The 27699-nt window shown below is 51.3% G+C and overlaps 11 protein-coding genes across 11 annotated transcripts; 8 read left to right on the top strand and 3 right to left on the bottom strand.

Annotated features, from left to right (window-relative positions):
* Window positions 1-230: 230 nt before the first annotated feature.
* Window positions 231-2970, top strand: LTR84_004371 (uncharacterized protein; the record flags this gene model as incomplete). The annotated part of the gene is made up of 7 exons (XM_064847948.1): window positions 231-396; window positions 449-901; window positions 992-1296; window positions 1367-1488; window positions 1559-2077; window positions 2162-2274; window positions 2651-2970. The coding sequence occupies 7 exons, from the start codon at window positions 231-233 to the stop codon at window positions 2968-2970; spliced, it is 1998 nt and encodes a 665-aa protein (XP_064704487.1).
* Window positions 2971-3336: 366 nt separating this feature from the next.
* LTR84_004370 (uncharacterized protein) lies at window positions 3337-3978 on the bottom strand (the record flags this gene model as incomplete). Its single annotated transcript, XM_064847947.1, has 1 exon — window positions 3337-3978. One exon carries the CDS (start codon window positions 3976-3978, stop codon window positions 3337-3339), a length of 642 nt encoding a protein of 213 aa, XP_064704486.1.
* Window positions 3979-4447: 469 nt separating this feature from the next.
* Window positions 4448-6175, top strand: LTR84_004369 (uncharacterized protein; the record flags this gene model as incomplete). Its single annotated transcript, XM_064847946.1, has 1 exon — window positions 4448-6175. One exon carries the CDS (start codon window positions 4448-4450, stop codon window positions 6173-6175), a length of 1728 nt encoding a protein of 575 aa, XP_064704485.1.
* A 598-nt stretch (window positions 6176-6773) lies between these two features.
* Window positions 6774-9695, top strand: LTR84_004368 (uncharacterized protein; the record flags this gene model as incomplete). Its single annotated transcript, XM_064847945.1, has 1 exon — window positions 6774-9695. One exon carries the CDS (start codon window positions 6774-6776, stop codon window positions 9693-9695), a length of 2922 nt encoding a protein of 973 aa, XP_064704484.1.
* A 940-nt stretch (window positions 9696-10635) lies between these two features.
* LTR84_004367 (uncharacterized protein) lies at window positions 10636-12033 on the top strand (the record flags this gene model as incomplete). Its single annotated transcript, XM_064847944.1, has 1 exon — window positions 10636-12033. One exon carries the CDS (start codon window positions 10636-10638, stop codon window positions 12031-12033), a length of 1398 nt encoding a protein of 465 aa, XP_064704483.1.
* A 579-nt stretch (window positions 12034-12612) lies between these two features.
* On the top strand, window positions 12613-14454 carry LTR84_004366 (uncharacterized protein; the record flags this gene model as incomplete). The annotated part of the gene is made up of 1 exon (XM_064847943.1): window positions 12613-14454. The coding sequence occupies one exon, from the start codon at window positions 12613-12615 to the stop codon at window positions 14452-14454; it is 1842 nt and encodes a 613-aa protein (XP_064704482.1).
* A 611-nt stretch (window positions 14455-15065) lies between these two features.
* Window positions 15066-16396, bottom strand: FMA1 (Methionine aminopeptidase 1; the record flags this gene model as incomplete). The annotated part of the gene is made up of 3 exons (XM_064847942.1): window positions 15066-15749; window positions 15804-16196; window positions 16256-16396. 3 exons carry the CDS (start codon window positions 16394-16396, stop codon window positions 15066-15068), a joined length of 1218 nt encoding a protein of 405 aa, XP_064704481.1.
* Window positions 16397-16821: 425 nt separating this feature from the next.
* Window positions 16822-17818, bottom strand: LTR84_004364 (uncharacterized protein; the record flags this gene model as incomplete). The annotated part of the gene is made up of 2 exons (XM_064847941.1): window positions 16822-17717; window positions 17773-17818. The coding sequence occupies 2 exons, from the start codon at window positions 17816-17818 to the stop codon at window positions 16822-16824; spliced, it is 942 nt and encodes a 313-aa protein (XP_064704480.1).
* A 2147-nt stretch (window positions 17819-19965) lies between these two features.
* On the top strand, window positions 19966-20925 carry LTR84_004363 (uncharacterized protein; the record flags this gene model as incomplete). Its single annotated transcript, XM_064847940.1, has 1 exon — window positions 19966-20925. One exon carries the CDS (start codon window positions 19966-19968, stop codon window positions 20923-20925), a length of 960 nt encoding a protein of 319 aa, XP_064704479.1.
* A 426-nt stretch (window positions 20926-21351) lies between these two features.
* On the top strand, window positions 21352-24504 carry LTR84_004362 (uncharacterized protein; the record flags this gene model as incomplete). Its single annotated transcript, XM_064847939.1, has 1 exon — window positions 21352-24504. The coding sequence occupies one exon, from the start codon at window positions 21352-21354 to the stop codon at window positions 24502-24504; it is 3153 nt and encodes a 1050-aa protein (XP_064704478.1).
* A 1414-nt stretch (window positions 24505-25918) lies between these two features.
* LTR84_004361 (uncharacterized protein) lies at window positions 25919-27071 on the top strand (the record flags this gene model as incomplete). Its single annotated transcript, XM_064847938.1, has 6 exons — window positions 25919-26043; window positions 26096-26162; window positions 26214-26701; window positions 26754-26841; window positions 26889-26935; window positions 26990-27071. The coding sequence occupies 6 exons, from the start codon at window positions 25919-25921 to the stop codon at window positions 27069-27071; spliced, it is 897 nt and encodes a 298-aa protein (XP_064704477.1).
* Window positions 27072-27699: the final 628 nt, after the last annotated feature.

The raw sequence follows: 27699 nt of genomic DNA, 5'->3' as shown, positions 1-27699 counted from the left end.
TCGTTGCCTGTCCTAGCCCTTGTACTTTCGTAATTCCTTACTAAACCCCGCTCCATACTCGAAGGATTCCTGGTAGAAATCGAAAGTGTAAGAGCCGAACTCCCGGTCACGACAGAGGACTTAAATTTTATGGTTAAAAGCTTCGCCAAAGCTTCGATTCAGATCAAGTAGGGGTTGATCTTCATTTTCATTCCTATCTCTTCAAGGCACATACGCTGGTCGATCATACCATGGGTCCCGCAATTGCCGAGACGATGTCGTCGAGTAATCTCACGTTCATCAACCTGTCGGGTTCGACGTCGCAGATGATCGGGAAGGACAATGATACGAAATCCCGCGTTAGGTCTCAAGTCATGAAGAATGTGAGACGGAAGCAGCGTTTGGAGGACCAGAGAAGTTGGTGATGAACTTTTGCGCATTTTGAAATCTGGACTAACTTGATGGCCAGAATACGAAGAGTCGTTGCGGAGTGTTCGCGATCAGCGTGGTCATTCCACGTCTTCAAACGATCTTGAGGCGAAAAGCGACCATGATCCCAACACCAAAACCAGCACCAGCAGTACTTCTAGTACTAGAAGTCGATCGACAGAATCCTCCAGAGAGTCCAGCATTAACGAAGTCTATGGGCTCAGTGTTGCGTCGAAGAACTCGATGACTCCTCCGGAGACACTGGGGTTTCCAACGATGGACAGTACTTGGCTGTTGACACCAGAGATTACTTCAAAGCCGGATCAGTTCACTGTCGATCACCGCCTCCAGCAGCCTGAGATCCAAAAGGCAGTGATTGAAACCAGCAGGCGCTTTCTCCCCATTCCAATCTTCGGCTCCCAACTTGGCGACTCAGTCTCGTCCGGTCTACCACCGCAAGAGTTCTCCAAACTCGTCTCAACATTAGAAACATGTAAGTCCGGAAGAATAGATGAGAGACCTGTTCTCAATTCTCCCCCGTTCAGCTGATATCATACTTATCACTGGTTCTTTTTATTATTAGATTCCAAATTCCTCGCCGAGCCACTGACACTTATGTGCAACTCTCCACCACGGGTCATGGGCTCGAAGCGGACCGTGCTACAACAATGCTTTGAGAACCATGCGTTCGATGAATTGATTCTCTTCACGATCCGACTGAGTCACCTTGGCCACACCACTGCCATCAGCTATCGACCCGAGAATGTTCCAGTGTGTGTTCGTGCCAAAGCGAAGGCTTTGGCGCAGATCCAGCAGCATGTGTCGGTCACGACGGAGATGCCGCCGAATGCGCTACTCGGGAGCATTATGTTTCTTTTATCGTTTGAGGTATGTGAATGAGAGCCGTGGAGGCTTTTGCTATCCCCCTTTCGTCTGCACCATGCTAATACTATGGTAGATCATTCGAGGCGGTGAGTCTGTGGCGATCCATCTCGAAGGTCTGGCTCGACTCGTCAGTATGCGTGGAGGACTCGCGGGCCTCCCTGACCCACCATATGCACTCGTTCCTGGTCTCATAGCGTAAGTGGTCACCAGCTAGTCCCCATCCACCTCATAAGTTTCAAGACTGACATTCTATTCTAATCACCAGCTGCGACCTAACCCTCGCCGCCACAACACCACGCATGACCCCAACCTTCATGGAAATGACACCACCCCGCCTGACGGCCCCACAACGATACGATTCCAAAACCCTCGACTTCTACCAAAGCTCCCCACTGATGCGTTTCGAAGACTTCCAGGGCGTGCGACGCCTATACAAAGGCGTGCCCGACGTTTTCACCGACATCCTGGAGGACGCATTCGACGGCACGAAGCGGGTTCTCGGCGCCGATGATATCTGGCCTAAGCTCTCGCCTGGAGAAGCCGGTATGGACTGGACGGCTGAGTATGAGACTGGTACACATGACTTCCGAGATGCGAGAGTCGAGCTACCCTTCGTGGTTGCCGAGGCGTGCAGTGTGGCTGGAACGATCTACTACCGCGCGACGAGACGGAGGATCCCATTTGAGGATCCGGTGAACCTGGACGATAGCAAGCGGCTGGGTGCGTTCTTGAATAGTGCTAGTCTGGATGTGTGGCGTGGTATCCCTTATATTTATCTTTGGGTGTAAGTTATCCTCCCCAGACCCCTCTTCGCGCTTTGTGATCACCTTTCAGAATAAGAAGCGCTAACGTCTTGGTGATCTATCAGAATCCTTACCGGAGCGGCAGCCGCACAAGGTCATCCCGAACGACAGTATCTGCTGGCAAGGCTGATCCAGTTTGGGTTCAGCGTCGGGTTGGAACAGGCAGAGGACTTTAAGCGTAAGTTATGTCATGATACCATCATAACAACTATGTGTGATACTGATGCGATTTTGTGCAGAAATTGTACTGAATTTTGTCTGGCTGAGACATAAGCTCAGGAGATAGGAGAGAAAAGGCACAGAATTCAGGAAAGGGGAAGAGTGTTGTGTTCGACAGGGCAAGGCTGTGGATGACAGACAAGGCTGAGCTCCGAGTCGTGTGGAGCCTGAGACGCAAACCGAAGTTACGGTGCAGCACAAACGTCACTTGTGCAGATCACTTTTTGGCCTTTGCGGGCGGCTCGCGATCCGCAGAACAACCGCTGCCAGATCAAAGCACAACAACCCTCTCAACCCAACATCCCATGAAATGCGACCGTGCCTGCGCCTCCTAGCAGCCAACAACAACATATCCTCGACTGTAACCGCATCGGCGCCTCAGGCAATATCACGACGCCTGCGGTCCCAACCCGCCCCTCCGAGCCTCGAACACTTCATCCAACGGCAGCGAGTCTTGTCACTGTGGCGGACGATTCTGCGGAGTGTGTACAAGATCCCCGCCGACCGCCGAAATGAGACGGTGAGCTATGCGCGGCGGGAGTTTGAAAGGAACAAAGGCGTCTCGGATCTCGGGCAAATACGGTATTTGATCTCGACGGGGAAGACCGAGTTTGATGGCATGCGACGGTATATTGACGAGCTTGCTGCGCGATGACGAAGATTGGACGATGAGAGGATGACTCTGGCTCTGGTTCATGTGAGGAGAGTGTTGTTCGAGAAACTGCAACGTCGATGGCAGTATCATCATCAGGCAACAGAACAGCCCATGGCCTCGACGTTGACGCGATGAGCTGGATGCATTAGACCAGAAACCTGTCGACACACAGAAGAAGGATATGCCGATGAATGCTATCAACCACGCGGCCAAGATTGGGACTGAACGCACGACTCATACGCCATGGGTCAACTCTCTAAGAAAGGAAAGGGAAAAGCATCATTGAACTCTTTTTAACTTTTGGAGGGAGGATGAGCAGACCGAGACTTTTGTACAAATCAGCGAGAAACGAAATGAACATGTCTACTATTTGGACCTCGATGACCAGGTCCCAATACCCCAACCGTGCCTTCTTACTTCCTCACTGACACTTTTACTTGAGAACCAACTACCGGATCTCTTCTTCTCTTGCCCGTCCTGCAGCTGTTCCTTGTCCTTGATCTCCTTGATGATGCCCTCCGTCTCATCCACAGCCTGCATGACGGCCGCAGAAGACGCCGCCTCGGCGGGAGCACGGTTGGCATTTTCAATCTTGTCTCTCCACTCCTTGTCCTCCTGGTCTCTGGCCTCGAGCTCTCTGATCCACTTGTCCCTCTTCTCTGCATTCTTCTTCTCCTCGAGCGCCGTGTCAAACTGCTTCCTCCGCATCCTCTCGTCCTTGTAGAAGATACTGCCGGCCACGAGTGCCAACAGCGTGAATCCCTGCGCGTAGATACGAGCCCGGAACATGCGGTTCGTCTGGTGGTGGTCGCCCGCCCGGATCGACCGCGTCGCCATGTAGAGTGCATAGCAGGTCGCGGCGCAGCCCACGGGGATCAAGGGTTCTTGTCGGATCTTGCGCCATAGTTTTTGCGAGCGTGATTCTTCAAAGAATTCCGGCGAGCTGTCGAAGCTGGAGGGGATGGCGCTGCTGCTGAGCGGGGAGGGCTCGGAGTCGGAGTTGGACATGGTGATGATATAGTGGTGTGTGTTCACTTGTTTGGGTATCTCCTCGTGTGGTTGTGGGGGGATTGAATTGGATTGAATTGATCGTTTGACCTCGATAGCATGATGGTTCGAATATCAAATGAGACGAAATGCAATTGGCTGCTAGACGACAAACCGGTGAGTCGTGACGTCGGCATGCATCCGACAATTAGGGAGATTTAGGCGGTACTGCCCCCCGACAAGTTTTAACTAAAGCGGCACTCATTAACCGTCTTTAGGCGGTGACGGACCTGTCAAAGGGCGGCGGTACCTGGCAGTTCTGGGCACCACTAGTTTGTCCGGTGGATTGCGGGGAGTCATTCGGAGCTTGACCTCTTTTTTCTTGTTGTTTTTTGTTGGACCTGCGACTCACATCAGTACAAATCACGAGCAGACCACGAGCACAACGGCATCACAACTGACCCATATATACAATCAGCCCCAGTCCAACATGGACCTCGAAGCCCATGTCAACGGCAATGGCAGCGGCAACAACAGTGGCTACAGCACCAATGGAAGAACCACCCCCACCACCCCCAGGCGGTCAACCCTCGCCATGACTGAATACACAGCCATGCCCACTCCTCCCTCTGAACGAGCCGAACGTCCAACATACGATGTCCCTCCAGACTTCCTCCTTCCCAGCGGGTATCCCGACTATCTACGGCTCATCCTGACCTCCAGAGTCTACGACGTCGTCACCGAATCCCCTCTCTCCCACGCAGTCAACCTCTCCAATCGCCTCGAATGCAAAGTCCTCCTCAAGCGTGAAGATCTCCTGCCCGTCTTCTCCTTCAAGCTGAGAGGTGCTTATAACAAAATGGCCCATTTGTCCCCCAAGGCCAGCTGGAAGGGTGTCATTGCTTGTTCTGCGGGAAATCACGCTCAAGGTGTCGCCTACTCCGCCAGACATTTGAAGATCCCAGCTACCATTGTCATGCCAGAGGGGACTCCGGCGATCAAACATACCAATGTCTCGCGTATGGGCGGCAGTGTTGTCCTGCATGGTCCAGATTTCGACTCGGCCAAGGTACATTGCCATACACTCGAGAAACAATATGGTCTGACCAATATCCCGCCATTTGATGATCCTTATGTCATTGCTGGACAGGGTACTATCGGAATGGAATTGTTAAGACAAACTTCGCTGCAGAAACTACAGGCCATTTTCTGTTGTGTTGGTGGTGGTGGTTTGATCTCTGGTATAGGTGTCTATGTCAAGCGGATAGCTCCTCATGTGAAGATCATTGGCGTGGAAGCTTCAGATGCCAATGCTTTGGTCGAATCTCTCAAGGTCGGCAAAAGGGTGCTTCTTTCTGAGGTCGGTTTGTTTGCCGATGGTGCTGCGGTAAAGACCGTTGGAGAGGAAACATTCCGACTATGTCAAGAAGTCGTCGATGAAGTCGTTGAAGTCAGCACCGATGAAATTTGTGCCGCCATCAAGGACGTTTTTGAGGACACCCGGTCTGTCCTAGAACCGGCAGGAGCACTATCATTGGCCGGTTTGAAGAAATGGGTGGCTCAAAACCCATCAGAGGACTCCACTCGAGAATTGGTCGCGGTCGCAAGTGGTGCAAACATGAACTTCGACAGACTACGGTTTGTCGCTGAACGAGCCAACATCGGTGAACAGAAAGAAGCCCTCCTCGCCGTCACCATTCCAGAACGTGCAGGTACATTTGCAGCCTTGATCGAAGCGGTCCTTCCCCAAGCAGTCACCGAATTCTCCTACAGATATGCCAACCCAGATTATGCACACGTGCTGATGGGCCTATCCATCTCATCGGCCGCAAACCGGGCCAAAGAACTCAATTCTCTCTTCACGCGCCTCGCCGCGGGAAACATGGTCGCCAAAGACATCTCGGACGACGAGATCGCAAAGACCCACCTCCGCTATCTCGCGGGCGGTCGCTCCGGCGTCGCAAACGAACGACTCTACACATTCGAGTTCCCCGAACGGCCAGGCGCGCTGTTCAAGTTCCTGCGAACGCTGCGACACGGTCAAAGTCTCTCTCTATTTCACTACAAAAATTACGGGGGCGATGTCGCCAGGATCCTGTGTGGTGTGCAATGTCCGGATTCTGAAAGAGATCAGTTGAATGGATTTCTGAAGGAGGTCGGATATCCTTTCAAGGAGTGTACGGATAACGCGACGTACAAGATGTTTTTGAGGGATTGAGTTTACGATTCATTTCGAGGTTTAGAGAATGTGATGCTCAAGCTAGGTCATTAATTGCGATCCAATATATGCTAAGAGATGGGACATTGAATAGGCAGCATGGCTCAATAATGTAGGTCGGTAGGCTGATACCCCAAGCGTGGTGTTGGGTTTGGTGTAGATAAAATGGTGGCCGCACCGGACGTTAGCTGGCGTTGTTCAGCTGGAGTAAAATAATTTGTAGCTGCAAATACTTATAGCATCATATCCATTTTTATTCTAGTATAGGCCTACGTGTATCCTCATGTCTATCTGGATAATGTCATGTACAATCGCCAGGTCGAGTGAAGTCAGTTGAGTCTTAAGATGTGGGGAACATGGTTTTGATGGAATAAAATGTCAAGCAAAATCAACTCAGGCGGTTTTCGACTTTTATACCTTCACTCCATTCTCAATCTCCAACCAAAAACCAATAGTCAGCGCACTTCTCGCTGCCTGTAAAGTATCTCGATCTTGTTTCTCACTAGATCAAGCAACTGTCTTTGCCTCGACTGCCTCATCGCATTGCACAAGCAGCGCGAGAGTCCCACCATGAAATTCCAGTCAACGACACTGCATCATGGATTCAGGATCAGAATTTGTGGAATCAGATGAAGACGTCAAGGTAGAGCAGAAATCGGACAACGAGAGGGTCGATCATTACGGAGAAGAGATGCAGGGCGACGACGACGAAGTCGATCCCCGTGAGTTAATGACCTCGCCGCCGCCTGAGTCCAGTTCCCATCCCCAACGCCAACACCACCGCCAGAACTTCCTCAAACCAGAGACCGCGCGAGATGTGTTAATTTCATCTCCATCCCGTGACGTAAAATTCTACGAAGCGGAAAATGCCCCATCCACTGGGGTCACCACAACAACCATGAACACGTCCATCCACCCCCAACGCCCCCATCCAAACAGCTACTACACGCGACCGAACCGCTTCTTCGGGCCCGGCGTCACCTGGAAATCCTGGACGCGGGCCGAGCGTGATCTCGCCGTTTCTCTTGATCGGACCCGCGCCGGAGATCTCAGTCTGCATTTGTGTGGTGCTTTTGCGCTGAGAAGGGAGTTGGGTAGGGCGGGTAGTGGAAGGAGAGGTCGGCCCGTGAAAGGGAAAACGGATCGGAATGGGAAGGGAAAAGCGAGGGATTTTGGTGTTGATGGTGATGATGAGGGAGAGCAATATCAGAGACGCGGCCGTGGCGTGGAGGTCGACAACCACGACGAAGAAGAGAAGACTCTCGAAAATCAAACGACGAGCTACGCCCTTCCCAAAACCTGGACGGCCTGGCCCATGCCTGTGCAACAGGTCCCTCGTGACGAACTGTTGTCGCGCATGGGCGGAGATGGTGAGTCTACATACCGCGCAAGGCCTGATCTGCGCCCGAGTGCGGCGCTGGAGGAATGCCTGATAGCCACGGCTACAAGATTGGCGAGGAAGAGATGGGGGAGAAGAGATTGGGTCCAGGGAGAGGATGGTGATGACATGGGCCAGCGGGAAGCTGATGAAGGTGGTGGTGTGCTCGGTCAACAACAACAAGGAACGGGTCAAGAAACCGCTGATATTGGACGCGAGAGTAACGACGAAGAGAATAACAATCATGGCGGCGAAGACGATAACAGTGCACAAGAACAAGAAGCATACCAAGACGACCAAGATTTTGACTACCCAATGTTCACCTCACAGCCTTACGCCTCACCTCCGCCATCATCTTCACCACTACTCCCGCGCCGCTCAGTATCCCCCTCCGACACCGACGCCTCCTCTCGCATCAAGAACGAACAAGATTCAGCTCCTTCAACTTCCCCGTCACCGTCACCCTCCCCATCTTCGTCGTCATCTGATGAAAACCATCGACCTGTCCCACTCGCCGACGAAGCTCAAGCACGCGACCTATTCATGCCCAGCGCTCGCCATATTCTCAGCCAACTCGACGGCTTACTCCTTGCGTTGCATAAGTCCCGTGCCGCATATGCGGGAAAGCCGATCGGGAAGCCAAGGGGGAGGAGTGTGAGTCAGAGCCAGAGCCAGAGTGCCAGTAGAAATGTTTCGAGGACACGTGATCTTGCACGAGGAAGACGGAGAGTTCGAAGCCGTTTGTCATCGACAAGAACGCGAGATACGTCCACGAAGAACGACGATGCTGATATCGACGGCGAAGACGACGACGAAGAGGATTCGGAATACCGCGATGAGCAGGGCTCGCCCAATTCTCCTTCTCGAACACAACACCACAATTCCTCTGGGGAGTTAGATCTCTCCATGCCATCAACACCTCCACCCAACACACTTTCCCAACAAGCAAGTCAAAAACGCAAACGCAACCAGGGCGCCGAAAACCTCAAACTCCAACTCCGCGACTGGAGCGATGTGGTCGGCATTGCGGCTCTCGCGGGCTGGGATCCGGCTGTCGTGGCACGTGCAAGCGAACGGTGCGCGAGGCTATTTGGAGAGAATATGTTGTTTCGCACGTTCGGTGAGGGCGATGTCGAGGAGAAGAGTGCCGTTGAGCTTGGGAACAAGAATGCGAAGCGCGCGTGGTATATCGAGCAGCTTGCGCTGGATGAGGAGAGTTCCGAAGATCTAGCTGAGCGAGATGGTGAGGGTGGGAGAGCTACCATACGCAGACTCCGTATATCTACACGCTGCGAGCATTGTGTCACAGCGAGATCTCGCTGTTTGCCTCCTGTGGTGGACGGAGACGAGGGGGAAGCTGAAGGTGAAGCCGAGTGGGGCGGCAAGAGCGAGGAATCACGCAAGTCACCATTCAGCGGAAGTGTTTCATGCAGACGCTGCACTGAGCAGCACCTCGAATGTTCCGGTATCGTTGTGCAGGACTTGAAAGACGAAGGCGACTCCGGTGACTATCCACCACAATGGCACGAACGTGCCTGTCCATACAAAAACTGTGCGAGACACGAAATCCCATTCCGCAAAACCTACCACCTCCAGCGACATTTAGACAGCGCGCACCACGCGGCCGAAAGGAAACAGGTACAGAGCAAGAACAGAAGTCGAACCAGGAGTCGAGCACGAGACATGCGATTTAGACGTCGCCTGCACGATCCCGACACAGATCTCGACATGGTCATGGACTCCGACGATGAATACCCCACGACCGCGACATCGACGCATGAGCACCACATCACGATCCCATCGCAAGATACAATCCTCTGTCCCGTGTACGAGTGTAAGCGGCATCGCGTCCCGTTCTCGCGTGGCGCCAAACTCTACAGTCATGTCAAGCGCATGCATCCTGATGTGGATGTTGTGGCGTTGAAGAGGCTCGAGACCAGTCGCAGAGGAGAACGCCGGGGCAGACCGAAGGGTGGAGGGACGGGGACGGGGAGTCAGAGTCGGAGCCAAAGCCGCAAACAGAGTAGGAGTGGAATTGAGAGTGGAGATATGATGCGGACGACACGGTCTGCATCGAGGATAGGGACAGGAATTAAGACCGCTGAGGTCGGAATGAATAGCGGAGATGAGAGCGGCGAGTGAGTCTTCTGAATCGATTGGGACTCGGACCGTTTGAGAATGCATCACTATGGCCTGTGGAGAATGTTCCTCCGTGTGAGCTGATGATATCGTCAAGATAGACTAACCCTATGAGACTCCTAATCGCAACAAAAGTGGAAGATTACGCTCCTGACCACACGTGATAAGGCTGTTCGCCTCAGGGGGATTCCTTGAAATCCGCCAGGGGTGGTGACCTTGCAGAGATTTCGAGAGTGGCATGTCCAAATGTGGCACCAGAAATTTAAGCCTGCGATAATTACACGCAATGTTGAATCAATGGTTGTCAAGTAATCTAGCCATCAGGGCTTCCTCAACGACGGACAGAGTCGAACGCTTGGATCGATACTCTAAAATTGGACTGACAGTGGGAGCATGTGGGGCCCAGCTCGTGATAATTTCTAGAAGATACTTGCTACAGGGACGAGATGTTTCACTGAGCTGAACATGTTCTGGTGGAACAACCTGGATACAGGGTGTGTCCAAGAAGCCAAGAATTGTGTCTTTGGTGGATCAGCTTGAATGGTGCAAAAGCATCATGACATGCGACTCTGTTTCCTATGAAGTAAATATTGTTGCAGCAATGAGGCTCGTCAGTCTAAGTTGACGAATTTCAATATTGAATAGCTGGACCTACTCCATAGGAGCATTGAGTTCATCTAAAGTATACCAAAGTTACCATCTCGTAATAAGGTAATGATATGATAGCTTGGCGTTTGTATTCAGCTAACAGTGCGTCTGGGCGCTGACGAAAAATGCTTCAGAGATGCTGAGCGTAGTTCTGGTCTGCGTGCCACGAAGTGGCACTCCTTGGCAGGATTGAGCTTGGTAGACAGACAAAACCTGCACAGACCCCGCCTCCCACTCCAGTCATTCCTTCCATTGCTCTCACAGGCAGTAGGAGAAACAAAAAAGTCACGTAGGCATGAAGTCACCGATCCCCGACTACCTGAATGCGGCGCTGGAGAAGGTCCGGCCAAACGAAGATGGCCAGCCCGCTCAATACATCAAGACACTGGCCAATGCAGACACATCCAAGCTAGCCGTGGCACTGGTCATGGTCGACGGCAATGTCTACTCTGCGGGGGACGACCAGGTGGAGTTTTCGATCCAGTCGATTTCCAAGGCGTTCGTCTATGCGATCGCCATCGAAGATGCCGGACTGGAGCACGTTCTGGAAAAGATCGGGGTCGAGCCGTCTGGCGACGCCTTCAACAAACTGTCGCTACACAAGGGCAACAACCGGCCGATGAACCCCATGATCAACGCCGGTGCCATTGCGGCGCATTCACTTGTGGTCCACCCTAACGCCACAGCGGAGGAGAGGACGGACCGCATCCTCAAGACCATGTCGAGGCTGGCCGGGCGACAATTACACGTGGACGAGGAGGTGTACGAGGCCGAGCTCGAGGATGCAGACCGCAACATGGGAATCGGATACATGCTCAAGGCAGCGGGCATTATCTCGTGCAGACCGGCCGAGGTCGTCAAGGGCTACATCCGCCAGTGCTCCATCAATGTCAACGTGCGCGATCTGGCTGTCATGGCAGCAACCCTGTGCAACGCTGGGGTGAATCCCGTTACAGGTGAGACCATCATGCCGGCAGATAGTGTCCGCCAGGTCCTTTCCGTCATGACCACATGCGGGATGTACGATGCAGCCGGCCAGTGGGTGTCACGAGTCGGCATTCCAGCCAAGAGCGGTGTCGCCGGCGGAGTCATTGGTGCGCTGCCGGGCCAGGTTGGCATCGCCGCCTTCTCACCCAAATTGAACGAGCGTGGGAACAGTGTACGCGCCGTAGCACTGTTTGAGCAGATGTCCCGCGACATGGGCTTCCACATGATGGACGTCAGCCAGATCGCTCGAGCGAGCGTGAGTACCTCGGTGGCACGAATCGTTGCTGGAAAGCAAGAACCTCACCACCCCAACTGCGATCGACGCGTGGTTATATTTGCTCTCCGAGGCGCCGTGCGTTTCGCCGGCTCGGAGCGCCTGACACGCGCGATTGTGCGTGAACTCGGCGAGCCAGATCCCAAAGATCCCGGTTCTGGGGAGCACCAGGACGCCTGTGCCATCGTAGTCTCACTCAGGGACGCGTTTTCTCTTAACCCCGTGGCCCGCCGGGTGATCCACGAAAGCGTGAAACGTTTGCTCGCCGAGGGGAAGAATGTGGTAGTGATTGACCCCAATAGTGTCTTGCAAATGGATCTCGACAGCCTCCCAACGTCTCAACACCCGCAGATTGTTCAAAATGAAAAGGAGGCGAGAGAATTCATAGGTGGAACAGGTTGTTCGACCATTAATCAATCTGATAATTGGTAGGGTAGTCATGAATATCACCATCATAGAGATCCTCTATTCGTAATGCAAATTAAAATGAGTCTCAGGTGATGTTACCCCTTTCCTTCCCGATCGACTGAAAAGTGATATCGATATCGCTTGATTAGGGGTATTGATAGCCTTACATATTGGACGCGACAGCTCGGCTTTGGTTCCGGTGTAGATCGCGTACTAATTAGGACGAACCCTAGAGTTGAAGTCAGTATGAGTGAGTCACCGCATATTCTCCGCCGACACTCTGACGATCCTCAAATGAAGATGGATAGAATCTCCAATTTCTGGCCTGAGCTGCCTTTTGGAGATTAGTGCTACCACGTAGAATTGATAACGCCATGCGGTATTGAGGTAGTATTTACTGTAGCACACGCATGCATATTTAGTTCCATCTTTCTGGCGAGGCACGAAGAGTCATAGTAGTGGCCCAGTCACCTTATCCTTATTGATTCACTCTCAGTCACAGTTGCCTCGATAATTACCCAGGTGAGATCTAAGTTCTTTTCCGAGACCAGTAGCTCCTAGCAAAGATTCAACTTGCCTACAAATTCATCCTGATCGACCACTATGAGGGGTGCTAGTATTGGGGATGAGGATGCTGGATCTCTACTTCCACCGACCGAGCGATCACCATTATTACAAGACAGAGGATATGCGACCATAAACGCAATAAATAACGAGCGCGAACGCGGAAGAATAGTATCAAAACAAGGACCGATAAATGGAGAAGCCGTCACCAGTGCCAGTCGCGGCGACGACACCAATTCGTCTGAGATACCAGTAGACATCGAGAACAACAACCTCGCGCGCACGCCATCACTCTCGCCATCCCGCGCTACACAGTCCAAAGGCACCCGCTCGGCTACAGCACAGATGCGATACATCGTGCCGGCCGTCTCGCTCGGCGTATTTCTCGCAGCGGCCGATCAAACGATCATTGTATCCTCGTACGGTCGCATTGGATCTGACCTGTCGGCTCTCAACCTCACACCGTGGATTGCGAGCGCTTATTTTCTGACGCTTACGTCCTTCCAACCACTCTATGGCAAACTCTCGGACATCTTTGGCAGGAAGACGTGTCTGCTCTACGCTTATACGATCTTCGGCATCGGATGTGTCCTCTGTGGTGTTGCACCGGATATCAAGAGCTTGATTGCCGCAAGGGCATTTCAAGGTGTCGGCGGAGGGGGCATGAGCACTGTCGTGTCAATTCTGTTCAGTGATATCGTACCTCTGCGGGAGCGGGGCCTTTGGCAGGGTATTATCAATATCGTTTACGCTGGAGGAGCTGCAGTGGGTGCACCGCTCGGAGGTCTGCTCTCAGAGACGCTTTCGTGGCGTTATTTATTCCTGGGGCAAGCGCCGCTCTGTTTGCTTGCCTTTATCGCGGTGTGGTTTGCTCTGGATGTCCCCCCAAAGCGCTCGAATGGGAGCTATTCAAGCTCAGAGCAAGCCCTGGAACGAGAACCGGGCCAAGGCTGGCGAAAGAAACTCTCCAGGGTAGATTTCCCCGGCGCCATCGTGTTGGTGGCAGCAGTCTTCAACCTCATCTTCGGACTAGATCGGGGCTCCAACACTGCGTGGCATCGACCGATCTCATACGGTCCAATCGTCGCATCGGGGTTTTTCTTTGCCCTCTTCATCTACATTGAACGACACATCGCGAAGGAGCCCTTCGCTCCGGGCCACATCATCTTCGATCGCAGTCTGTTCGCCAGCTATCTGTGCTGTTTTTTCAGCTTTGGCGCTTGGCTGGCGGTCCTGTACTACCTGCCGCTGTTTTACCAGGCCGTCGACGGCTATGGCGCGACAGAGTCGGCGGTAAGATTACTCCCAGCGATTGTGGCCAGCGTGTCGGGATCGTTGTTTGGGGGCATCTGGATCAAACTATTTGGAAAGTACTATTGGCTTACGGTGTTTGCGTACACTCTGCTCGCTGCGGGGATGGCAGTCGTGTTACTATCGACTGGCTTACTGGTGAACAACACGTATGCCATCTCTGTGGGAACCGTCATGGGAGGATTTGGGAACGGAATTGGCGTCACGTCTGCGCTCATTGCTATCATCTCGAATGCAGCACCAGAGGATCAGGCGGTTGCCACGGCTTGCTCGTATCTGTTTCGCTCACTCGGCTCTGTGCTCGGGATCTCTCTCACTGCAACGGCTATCCAACAACGTCTGCGTGACGATCTGGCACGTCGAATCGGCAGTGGTCACGATGCAGCAGCCATCGAGCAGGGCGTCCGTCAAAGTCTCGACTATCTCGATCAACTGACGCCTGAGTTGCGTCATCTCGTCAGACTTGCTTATGGGACTGCCACGACCAGTGGCTTTTTGCTGGCATTGATTGTCTCGCTTGGTGCCACTGTTGCGAGTTTGTTCATCAGGGAACAGCGACTGAATCGATAAGGATGGTAATCGTTCTGCTATGCCGCATATTTGGATGTCTGAAGGAGCATTTACGCAAAGCGGGAGTTTGGAATCGTGGAAATTGGTAAGTAGCTAGCTATGTAGACAAACAGCAGGCTGATGCTGCGCTATTTCTTCAATGTAATTATAAAAGAGGGAAGGGTGATGGACTTCACTCCCTGGCATGCCCATGGTATCAGGATGGCAGCGACTTGGCTTGCCAGCATTCAATCACTATCATCTGCAGGTACCACTACGGCGTGACCATGACCCACTCAACCTGACTTGCCCTTTGTAGTGGGCGCAAGGCTACGCCAACCACTAGGCGGCATCCATCATGTCGTTGATTTCGGCATAATGTGAGCTCATGGGCGCCGTCCATACGAAATCGAGGCTCATTTATAAACCATTTAAGATCCAACCACAATGATCAACATGATCATAACCCCGGGCTGAAGTCCCGCTGGGATTCCTGTGGATGTCCTTGTCCTTGTAAGTGGTATCTGTTGGTTCAGATGTCGTGATCGTGCTATTTCAGCGATTGGCGTGATTTGACCCCTGGATGATCCTCCACTACTAGTCTTCGGTAGAGCCTCCTTCAGAGCTCAAAATTAAGCCTTGGCCTCTCCATTCGGTACTGCACCGTTTGTGGCCGACGCTGGGGGAATGTCGATTGGACCTCCTGGTGAAGTTGGCAGTCTGGCGGTTAGAACTTCCACACCATCCTCGGTAACAAGCAATGTGTGCTCGAATTGTGCAGAACGAGTTCCATCTGCAGTTACTGCAGTCCAGTCATCAGGCCAGGTTTTGTCCTTATACGTGCCTAGGCATATCATGGGTTCAATCGTGAAGGTCATTCCTGGTCTGCATTTACCGACAGCCTTGTTCTTGGCATAGTGCGGTACGTTGGGGGCACAGTGAAAAAGCTGATTGATGCCGTGGCCACAATACGTTTTCACAACACTGAGATTTTGAGATTTGGCATGTTTCTCGATAATGTCCCCGAAATCGCCAATCTTGACTCCTGGTTTGACGTGCGCAATGGATTTTTCCAAACATTGTCGTGTCGTTTCCACTAGACGAACATTGTCCGGATCAGCCTTGGCTTTGTCACCAACATAATATGTTTCGTTCAGGTCTCCGTGGAAACCTTCATGATAGAGAGAAACGTCGATATTCAGAATGTCACCATCCTGTAGCACTCGGTGATCCGGTATTCCGTGACAGATGACTTCGTTGACTGATGTGCAGACTGATTTCGGGAAATGGTTGTAATTTAATGGAGATGGATATGCCTAGAATGTCAATTAGCAAGCGCCCTAACAGAATCCCAGTTTGGTGGGACTTACATTCCGTTCTATGCAAGCCTCATGAACAATCTTGTCGATATAATCAGTGGTAACACCAGGCTTGACGGCCGCTGCAGCCACATCCAAAACTTCTCTCGATAGTCTGCAGACTTTCCTCATACCCGCAATACCTTTGGCATCCAGTATTTGGACCTGGTTCTTCTTGACATATGGATACCGAGGCATGCCATCTTGTGACCATTCTGGGTGAGGTATCGATTTTGGGATTTCTCGTTTTTCTGATAGAGGATATACTGGTCTTAAAGTACCGGTGAATGGATACGTGGGGAATGGATTGAAGTGGCCACTTTCTGGATCAACTTTAGAAACGATACTCGGAGTGAAGAGATTGCGGAGAGGATTCGTACTCTTGTGTATGGTTTTGTGTTGCGCCTTTGTGAACAATGTCAGTAATGCAAGAATTTGTAGGGATCTCATTAGGGCCGACTTACCCAACTCCGCTTGAAGCAATCTTGAGAACAGAAGAAAGTATCCACACCCATTTCCTTGCACTTCGGACATTGTAGAGTGGAAGCATCGTTTTCACATTCAAGACCAGGACATTTTCGGGGTTGTTCAGCAGCTTGATCCATATTTACGATCGCGATAGTGAGTTGTGTTGCCTTCAGGCAGGGAGGACTCGAATAAAAGGTGCCTCGGATTGCGGTGTGCCCCGGGAACAAAGGTGTTGCGATGGAGTCAGTTGCGGTTCTTGAGGGATAAAATCGAGTGCTTATCACACAGAGACCACCGAGCGTCCTTAGATCCGAGTTTATGGTCTGGGATCGTGGTATAGAGTAAGAAGCGAAATGCAAAGTCAAGCAAGCGAAAGTTGGAGAGTGAAAGATCGACAAGTACGAGATTTATGCGAGCACTCGAATGTGGTCCCACCATTAAAGCGGCATTGCAAGCTGAGGGCCCACGTGACGCCGCTTTCAGTGAAACTCGATCAGGCTGAGCTTCAGCCTCGTCCTTATGCTGCCCTCTAACATTAAACCCAGAGATGTCCCTATCTAATCTAAAACAAGAAAGCCAGATAACCAACAAGGCTCCCAAACATGGCAAATTGACTGTACACAACAGAATCCCTCGATGCAGAATTGGTAGAGGAACCACCACTTGCACTGCCTGTGCTTGTAGCCGTTCCAGAACCAGTGGCTGTGGGAGCAGAAGTCGAACCCGTAGAAGCAGCACCACTTGTGCCAGACCCAGAACTCGAGCCAGAGCCGGAATCTTCCGACTTTACGACTGCATCACTGGTCGGTGCGTCCCCAGAAGTGACCAGACGAGCCCCCTTGGTCCAAGCAGTTCCATTGTAGTGAATAATCGTATGCCATTCGATACCATCTGGTTGAGTGATCCAAGTCATATCAATCGTGACTGATGCTGAATCAGGTGAGATGTGTCCCGTCAAGTCCCAATGCCATGTTTCACCAGAGCTTTTCTCTCCATTATTGGGCCAAAAGTCACCACCGTTCCAGCAAGCTGTGGTTGGATGATAGTAATTGTTGTCTGAAGGTCTTGTACCTATCCATTGTCCCGTGAGATCATATCCATCACCTGATTTGGTAGCCTGAAGATCCCAGAACTGGGTTTCATCATAATAATAATCCGAACTAGATTCGAATGAAACTCGAATGTCTTTACCAGTCTTGCTGGGGAAATTAAAGTAGTATGGATTGGTGTCGTATTTGGATCGGTCGAGACTGGCGTTTCCCGGCACTGTCACTCCACCAATTCCGAAGTCGTTCTTCAATGGTTCAAAGGTGACATCGGGACATTCACTTGGATTGCCGGTCAGGGTGAGGGTTGTTGTTCCATTGTACCATGCAAGGTCGTACTTCATGACCTCGCTCACGGAAGGTTTGCAGTTATAGCTGTTGGCGCCGGCATAGCCAAATGCAACGAAGAAGGCTAAAACTCGATTAGAAAACTGGGTATGATAATAAGGAAGAACTCTTGCATCCACAATCTTGTGCCCTGACTTGAGTAGAGAGTGCTATGAGAGGTGCCATAATGGCGAACATGGACGGAGAAGGCATTGGGGCGACAGTTTCGAGTATTGAATAAGAATGTTGAAAAGGACTTTGAGCACAAGGAGAGTTGGTTTGAAGAGTCTGAGATTTGTCCTACGCAAGCCGTAGCAGGCGTGATATATAGTGTCCCGATGATATGGAGGATATCGACAAAGTTGACCAAAGCCGTCCCGAGTCAGCCTGGTGGAGGAGGGCTTGTGTTAAAGGGGGAATACGAGCCCTCATCTCTCATATGTCCAACATAGTGGCTTGGTACACATTGACCTATCAATTATGATCATTGAAAGAACAAAGTTTCCCAAGACTTCGAGCCACCGTAGCTAAACATTGTATAAATGATAATCAAGAATAGATCCAGGCGCAGTTCTCGATAACTAGCAACGCTGAACACTAGGATACTTCACTAACGCAAGATTGAGGTTCCTTAAAAAGATGCTCTTGGGTCTCAGGGCCACTAGTAGCGGATTTGAGACCAAGATGAGTCTTGATCCTGGCATGTATTGACACCCTCCTGCAGACTCTAGATCTGAATCAATTCTGTTCAATGAAGAAGTTCATGACAAGGAGGACTTCTTCATTTCAGAAATGAGTATACATCATTGGCAGCGTGTTGCCTTAGCTGCCTGCTGGACCCCGTGCCAAGATGCCGGTGACACTCAAATGTTGGTAGTGGAATTCACAGGCTGAATCGACATTTCGCGTCCCAAAGGTCTTGGTTCAAGAGCCACATCAGTGAAAACCATCTTCCCTAGAATTGCATTTTGTATCCGTGGCTGCTCTCGTGATAGGTTTTCCTCCACAGATTAGAAGCGGACTAGGTGTCTCAAGAGTCAAGATAGAGTGCAGAGTATGCCTTGCAATCAAATAGGGGCTTGCTCAAGCGTGTCTTGGAATGATGATAAGAGCTTATTGAGTATTGAGACCACGTTATTCGGTGGCCAAGCAATGCTAAGGTATGCAAGGCACTCTGTCCAGCGTTGAACTTTCGGTATCGGTTCGTGTTGAGATAGGGCTGAGGCTCGTGTTCGGATATTGCTAGGTTGACACTAACCAATAGGGAAGGGCGATAGGCGAAAGAGGGATTTCTTGTTTGCAATATTGACAGACTGCGGATATTGGCCAGAATCTTGGCTCAAAGCATGTTCTCGTACCGACCGTGCGATTCGTAGTACTTTTGGAACCAAATGTCACGTTTCACTTTGGCCCATTTTGAAATTGAGACGCCGACAAACATGTGACTGTCTAACCGACGGTAGTGTGGTCTGTCACGTAGTTTGTTGTTACTGCTGCTGCTGTGGATGCTGTTGGTCTTCACTTTGTTTCCATTCAAATTCTGCCTCGGTTAGCATCGAACATAAGATAAACTAGGCAAGGCATACTTTGACGGCACATGGGACACAGACCCTTGGAAGACTCTTGCTGAATCCAGGTGAGAAGACAGTGCTGCCAGAGTTAGCACCGCGACGATCTCGGCGTTTTCATAAGTTCCTTACCATGTGGAAAGAGTGACCACATTTTCCCATCAGTAGAGTACAGTCGTCGCCAGGAAACTTGCATGTAGGGCAAGTTCCGTCAAATTGAACTCGACAAATACCACAAACTTCATCCTCTGGCAAATTCCATCGCCAGGTGGCAACGGCGTTCCACGTTTTGATCTTGACTTTCATGTTTGTGTTTGGTGAGATACGTTCGAAGTCCGCTGAATGTCTGAAGAAACAGAGACGTTGTGAATAAAACATTTACAGACGCGTCATTGTTTACAATTAGGAAGTCGCGGAATTCAGTTGATGGCGATCGTCCCTTCCAAAGTCGTGAAGAATGGAAAAAGGTTTGGCCGAAGTTGTTCCGGCGTCTACCAGGTTTCAAACCCCACCTGACTGAGGCACCTAGGTATCCATTCTCCAACCCAAAATCCAAAGCTCCAAGAAGAATGAGTCCTATCTCCCAAGCTCCACATCCACCCTTTTACGACATCACCATCCCAACTTAATTCGATCAAACCCTTGCATGAGCGTTACCGGTTAACTAGACTCTGCACAGTCGACTCTTGCCCGCTGCCATCAAGGCAATCTGCTTGATCCCAACAGCCCTCATTGCCAGGCAATGAAAGAGTTGTTACAGATAAGATGACGATAATCATTGCATCGTCGCCAATATGGCGTGCTACTTTTTCACGGCCCGCCAGCAAACTCTCCATTCTTCAACGATGCAAATTCTCCTCCTATCTTGTTACGCCTCAAGAGCTCCATCAAGCTCTCAGCAAGAATGCTCCCAGTACCATTTCGACCGCCCCGAAAACCATTCCTATATGTGCTGCATGGTTCATGCCTAATGATCCGGAAAAGAGAACTGGTCTCGAGACGTTCAAGAAGAAGCGCATCCCCTCAGCACGATTCTTTGACATAGATGAAATCAAAGACGCCGAGTCGGACTATCCACATATGCTGCCCACTTGCGAAGCATTTGCAGACGCCATGTCACGAATGGGAATCAAGAGAGATGATGAGCTGGTTGTCTACGACACAGAAGAGTTGGGTATCTTTTCGGCTCCAAGAGTAGCGTGGACCATGCGTGTTTATGGCCACCCCAAAGTTCATCTGTTGAACAACTTCCGGATATGGGTCAAAGAAGGTCTGCCAGTGGAGACAGGTCCTCCGGAAGTGCCAAACATCACCAAATACCCTACTCCCAGCTACAACACAGATATGGTGGTGAAATATGCCGAGATGAAGACAATTGGTTACGATCACGGTAAAGAAGGTGCTGAGGATTTTCACATACTTGATGCACGTTCTAAAGGTAGATTCGACGGGACTGATCCTGAACCACGACCCGGCTTAAGTTCTGGACATATGCCTGGTGCGACCAGTGTTCCATTTCAGGAACTTCTCGACCCCGAGACAAAAGCTCTGCTTCCTGCTGAAGAATTGCGAAAGGTGTTCGAATCAAAGAATCTTGACCCCAAGAAACCAATCATTACAACTTGTGGTACAGGTGTCACAGCGGCGGTCATCGAGGCTGCTTTAAGGGAGGCGGATTTTGGATCGGAGAATGATCGCAGAGTCTATGATGGTAGCTGGACGTAAGTTGAAGGGTTCCATTTTGTCAGATCACATTGACTAACTTTATGTTGCAGTGAATGGGCATCAAGAGTATCAGCTTCAAGTGGTCTAATTCGAAAGACTGGTTCCAGTTGATGCTCAGCAGCAAGAGATTACTTGCAATGTTGAGGTATTGCTTTTCCGATCCTGCCAAAGAACTACCCAGCTGGCGAGCATACCACATCTCGGCTTTAGCGTCGGCGTATGGCTTTTTGGGCGTCCACGTCTTGTGTTAATATCTCCCCTTGTTTATACCAATGAATATTGACGACACAACATGCACTCCTCACCATAAAACCCTTCTTTGATGTCTTGCATGTCTCGTGATAGGTCCCATCTGTCCTCCTCGCCCTTCGAAATGCTCAATCTGAAAGTGCGCTCTCATGTGTAAAGTCCACCGTAGACAACGCCATGCCGCAGGTCAAGAAAAATAAATTCCACCAACTCAACCGCCATCTGCATGTGCCTTTTAGATTTGATGACATATTTAGACTGGAACGGGCGTCGAAGGTCGCCAGCGGTGTCATGAACCAAGCTGCGAAAGATGCAGCCAAAGACGCAGCCAAATACCTGAAAAGCACGCTACGACTGCCAAGTTCGAAATTCCCTCCACGCCCTCCCCCAGCCGACCTTGCCAGACTCCTCCCCAAATGCACCGACGAGCTGTATGCATGGCAGCGCCAGGAACGGCCAGCCTCGAATCCATTTGTTCTCCATGATGGGCCACCTTACGCGAACGGCGATCTGCATGTCGGGCACGCACTCAACAAGATCGTCAAGGACATTATCTGCCGCTCGAAGCTCGCAGAGGGAAAACGTATCAGCTACACACCCGGCTGGGACTGCCATGGCCTGCCGATCGAGCTGAAAGCCCTGGAGGCGTCTGGATGGGAGCGTGGTCAGGGCATCGACCCGGTCAAGATCCGAAAAGCGGCAAGGAAGTTCGCGTACAAGGCCGTGGAGAAGCAGATGGCCGGCTTCCGTTCCTGGGGTGTCATGGGTGATTGGGCGAATCATTGGACGACCATGCAGAGAGACTTTGAACTGAGGCAATTGGCCGTCTTCCAGGCTATGGCTGAGCATGGCCTGATCTACAGGAAGAATAAACCGGTTTATTGGTCGCCTTCATCGGGCACGGCCCTCGCGGAGGCGGAGCTGGAGTACCAGGAGGACCATGTATCAACAGCGGCGTTTGTGAAGTTTCGACTTGCTGCTGCGATCCCCGGTGTTGAGGGCCCGGTGTACCTCTTGATCTGGACCACTACGCCCTGGACAGTCCCGGCAAATCAGGCGATTGCGATTCATGAGGGATTGGATTACTCGCTGATTAGGTCTCCGAGTAATGGGTTGCTTGTCGTGGCAAGCTCGAGAATTGAGTATATGAAATCGATCCTGAGCGAACATCTTGACGTCGTGTCGGAACGAGTGTCACCCGATCTGCTGCTCAAGGCGACCTACTCCGGCCTGGCAGCATTCGGCAGTGATGCAGAAAACAGACCTATCATTCACGCCGACTTTGTCTCGGCGGAAAGCGGTACTGGTTTGGTGCACTGTGCACCCGGACACGGCATGGAGGATTACGAGGCATTGCAACCGTGGATCCGGTCTGGAGTCGTAACGGTCAAGGCTCCAGTGGACAACGGTGGTCGATTCGACGAGAACGCTTCCCCGTTAGATCCGACCGTTCTCAAGGGCCAAGAAGTGTTCAAGGTAGGGAACCAAACAGTGCTGGATCTGCTTGCTGCAAACAAGGTACTTGCGCACAGCCATTCCTTCAAGCACAAATATCCGATCGACTGGAGGACCAAGGAGCCCGTAATGATACGCGCGACGGCACAATGGTTCACGGATATTTCCAAGATCAAAAGTGACACCCTCCAGGCATTGGAACCTGTGAAGTTCGTGCCGGAGTCAGGCCGATCCCGTCTGCGTGCATTTGTAGAAAATCGGAGTGAATGGTGTATTTCCCGACAGCGGTCGTGGGGTGTTCCGATCCCTGCGATCTACCACAAGACAACCGGCGAGGCTGTGATTGATCGGGGGAGCATTCAGCATATCATTTCGACCATTAAAGACCGTGGGATCGATGCGTGGTGGTCTGATGCGCCAGACGATCCGGCATGGATTGCTCCAGGTTTGAATCCAGCAGACTACGTAAGGGGAGCCGACACCATGGACGTGTGGTTCGACAGCGGCACGAGCTGGACATCCATGCTTGACCCGAGCTCGCCGCCGACAAAACCACTTGCGGACGTCAACGTCGAAGGCACTGACCAACATCGAGGCTGGTTCCAATCGAGTCTACTCACACACATCGCATATCAGAAATCCATGTATCCCGACGCCACGAATTCCTACGCCCCCTTCCAGACTCTCGCTACCCATGGTTTCACACTCGACGCGCAGGGCAAGAAGATGAGCAAATCCCTCGGCAATGTGATCGCGCCCATGGAGATCATCCTGGGCATGAATTCGGGACCGAAAGTCGTCGCGTCTAAATCTTCCAAGAAACCGCGGGAATACCATCCTCTGGGGCCCGACGCTCTGCGCCTCTGGGTTGCGAGCAGCGATTGGACGAAAGACGTGGTCATCAGCGAGACGGTCGTCAAGACGATCCACGCATCGCTGGATAAATACCGCGTCACAATGAAGCTGCTGCTCGGGCTTCTAGAGGACTTTACCTTGGACAAGGCTGTGCCGTATGAAGACTTGTCTTTTTTCGATCAAGTCGCGCTGCTGCAGCTACACCGTGTGTCGAGTACGGTGCAGAAGGCCTATCCGAGCTTTGAGTTCCACAGGGCGGTCACGGCGATCAATCGGTGGGTTGCTACGGATTTGTCGGGGTTCTACTTTGAGGGGATCAAGGATGTTCTTTACTGTGATTCGCCTACGAGTGCGAGACGAAGGAGTGCGCAGACGACGCTCCACTACATTTTGAGTCACTTTCAGGAAATGCTCGCTCCGGTGGCGCCGTTGTTGGTGGAAGAGAGTTGGGCTCATACCCCGGAAGAGTATAAAAGCAAGCTTGAGCATCCATTGAAGCGAATATGGGCGGAGCCTCCGTTAGAATGGCAGAATCAAGGGTTGAGCGATTTGTTGCCTAGCATTATTGCTATCAACACGGGCGTCAAGGCGGCACAGGAAAAAGCACGTTCGGAGAAATTAATGGGGCAATCACTTGCATCGGATGTCGTGGTGTATCTCCAGCCAGAGATCGATGTGTCCCAGATACCTGATGAGAGTTGGAAAGAGATGTTCGTAGTGTCCGGGGTGGAGGTTGTCAGAGACAATGAATTTCGCACGCTCTCAGAAGCAGCCGACAAGACATCTGGAGCTCAATGGGCACACTCGAGCCATATTGAGCTACCAGTGGACAACGTGGTTGGGACTGCGGTGGTCCGAAGTCCTGATGGGAAGAGATGTGCCCGCTGCTGGAAGTACGTGGTGAAATCTGCAGTGTCTACTCCTACTGTTGCCGAAGTTGTTCCTAGCGATGATGCGGGCAAGCCAGGCCTTCCGCTGTGTGGAAGATGTACCAATACTGTGGCGGAGTTTGAAAAGTAATTTCCCCTGTGACTCGTGGGATGTACGAGTACTGGTGGTGCAGATGTTTGCTGCTGCATGGAAAGCTGAGGGGCAGGATCATGTAGATACCCTTGTACAAATAAAGAATGCTCCTTCCTCAACAGACACTTACATTGAATCTCGAGAGCACTCTCGATCAATCCATGGACGAGACCGATGGTCATGGGATTTGGATTGTTCACCAAAAGCTTGATCGACAGCAATTCTACTCTGTCCACATATTTAGCTGCATAATTCGTGTGGGAGGTTTGCGGGGTAAGCGGCTTTTGGCTGCATGACTAAGATTAATCGAGGCTGCAGCTGCAGTTGCAGATATTTTTTGATGCACACCGTTTGACTCACCAGGCGTTAGAACATGGATGGAAGTGACCGATCGGTATTAATTATGCACCATCCGTGATTCACATGTGCTTCATTTCTTGTCAACGTCGATCTGACAGTGAGGACAGCTTGAGCCACAATGGTTCTAGCCCAGGTTCCTCTCAAACGTCATGAAGGGACGTTTTGTGCATAGCTCCAACGTTAGCTTCTGACTTGACCAGGGTGTGAAGTACCAATGTACCGCATCGTACATGGAAGGTGACCTTGCCTGCCCTTCAACCCCCAACCTCGTGCCGCACTCGTTGCAAAAGGCCAGGCCAGGCCCCTCGGGCATCGTTGTCACACCAGCATGTCAATGCATCACCCATAAGCCGTTCTAACAGGTCGACCTGTGGGCAGATGTGCATCCTTCAGTGGGTGAAGCAGATCGAGGCTTCTTGCATATTCTCTCGTCATAGCGACGGGAATACCCGACGCCAGTGCCTTATGAGGGCTAGACAGCGTGGCTGGTAATTGTCTGATTGGACGGCTGTTACACGTCGACCACGGTCTGATCTCATCGACATGCCTCCCCCTGCCTCGGTGGTCAAATTATACATTGACTCCCCCGCAACGTGTTGCACAGCTTGTAGCCAGCTGACACGGACAGAAACACGCCTGAAATCTGGTGAGGAGTAAGAAAAAGTTCCCACCAGTCCCATTGAACTATGCCATGACACCAGGCAGGAGCTATGGAGCTCTCAATGCAAAACAAGGCGCTGCTGCCCACTTCTTGCCCTCCCTGCCTGCACGACATTGCTGAAACGGTCAAAGAGCTCTCCAACTTTGAACGTGCTTTCCGTCATCGTCCCGGTCAAGGCTAGTCACTTCTTGCCCTTCGAGCTCTTGTACCATTCATTCATTTCGTTTTTGACTGCTGCCTTTCTTTCTCTCCTCTCCTCCTCTTCAACCTTCTTTTGCTTTTTCTCAAGCAAAAACACCTATCCATCTCTTCAACGATTCAGAGCCGCTGCTCTGTTTCTCTAAGATCCCTCTACTCTCTTTCGTCCTTGTACTCCACAAAGCCGTCAACATGATTGTTCACCCAGATATGATCAAATCAGCATCTGCTACCACTTCGGTGGCCCCAATTCCCACTGTCATCCCAACCCCTCCCATCTTCGTCAATGCCGGTGATACTGGTCAAAGAACTCTATGGTAAGCTGCCGAATCAACACGTCCTGTCCAAACCCCTCTAACCGCTCTGTAGGGTTGTGGTTGTGTTGATGGCACTATCCTCAATTGCCTTCTATGCCATGGCATTCCGTGTTCCAGTTGTGAGTTGACAGAGCCATCAGAACATCTAAACTTGACATTAACCTTCTCAGCAAAAACGTCTTTTCCACATCTTGACAGCTTTGATCACCACATTTGCATTCCTCTCGTACTTCGCCATGGCCACGGGTGATGGAATCAACTACCACGGATACACTGTCACCGAAACTCACAAGAAGGTCCCAGACACTCACCAGGACTACTACCGCCAAGTTTACTGGGCCCGATACGTCGACTGGAGTGTCACCACCCCACTTCTACTTCTCGATCTTGCTCTTCTGGCTGGTCTCAGCGGTGCCAATATTCTCGTTGCAGTCATTGCCGATGTTATCATGATTTTGACCGGTCTCTTTGCTGCTTATGGCAAGACTGATGGGGCCAAGTGGGGATGGTATGCGTGGGCCTGTATTGCCTATCTCGTCATTGTCTATCAGCTTGCTTCTGCTGGCCGTACCGCAGTTGCCAACAAGGATAGCAAGACCAAGGCTTTCTATGGTTCCATTGCTGGATTCACTCTCATCGTCTGGACCGTCTACCCAATGTGAGTAACTAAATGTCAAAGGTGGAAGAGCCAAAACTCACACATTTCACAGCATTTGGGCCCTTTCTGAGGGTGCCCACATCATTGGAGTTGATGCTGAAATCCTCGCTTATGCTGTCCTCGATATTCTTGCCAAACCAGTTAGTTTCACAACTCTGGTACATTACTCCCTGCTAACTCGAACTAGGTCTTTGGTTTCTGGCTTTTGTTCACCCATGACAGCATGTCAAGCACGTATGTTCCATCCCATTCCTGTTGTGCAATGGCACAATGACTGACACATTGCAGATCTCCCTCACTCGAGGGATTTTGGTCCAATGGCTTTGGAAACCAAGGAACTCTCAGAGTTGGTGACGACGATGAAGCATAAATGACTTGGCTGACCTCGTCAGGTTGGTGATGATGATTAAATCAAAGTCATATCACGCTCGTTGCCGAATCCTCATCGGATCAATATGACCTGCGGCCGAGCAACCTTGCAGATTTGAAATGGTGATGGGGAAGATTGAAGAATAAGTGGAGAAGACAAGTACTGGAGAAGGGTCCGGTCTGGTTATGAATATTGTGGACAAGGATGGAGTTACCGGAGGAGCAACACATGATCACGTTGCTGAGTGAAGAGACACAATACGACGCAAGATGACTTCCTTTCTGGAGGCTGGCCCGGGAGGACAGCAATTCCGAGCTCGCCAAGAAGCTCGATGAATCACTTGTACAGTAATAATTCCTTCTTTTGCAAGAATCGAAAAAGCCCGAGACAGCATGATACAATGATGATTTATTTTGATAGCACTGTCTATGAATGATCAATGCCTGGCAAGACCTTCACTGGAAAGAGAAGTCTGTCTAGTCTACCGCGGTAGAACTCTTTGCAGAGTTCGACAACGAATGAATACTCTCCTACGGTAGAGCACAAGACCTATGGTACGCTGTGGATGAAGCCTGGTCAAACCAGTCGGAGTCCCCAATTCCGTCTGTGCAGTATGCAAAGCACTCCC

This window comes from Exophiala bonariae (assembly GCF_035927105.1).
Source record: "Exophiala bonariae strain CCFEE 5792 chromosome Unknown scaffold_19, whole genome shotgun sequence".
NCBI lineage: Eukaryota > Fungi > Ascomycota > Eurotiomycetes > Chaetothyriales > Herpotrichiellaceae > Exophiala > Exophiala bonariae.
Note: the sequence above shows the minus strand (reverse complement) of the source record. Positions and strands in the feature narration are given on the sequence as shown.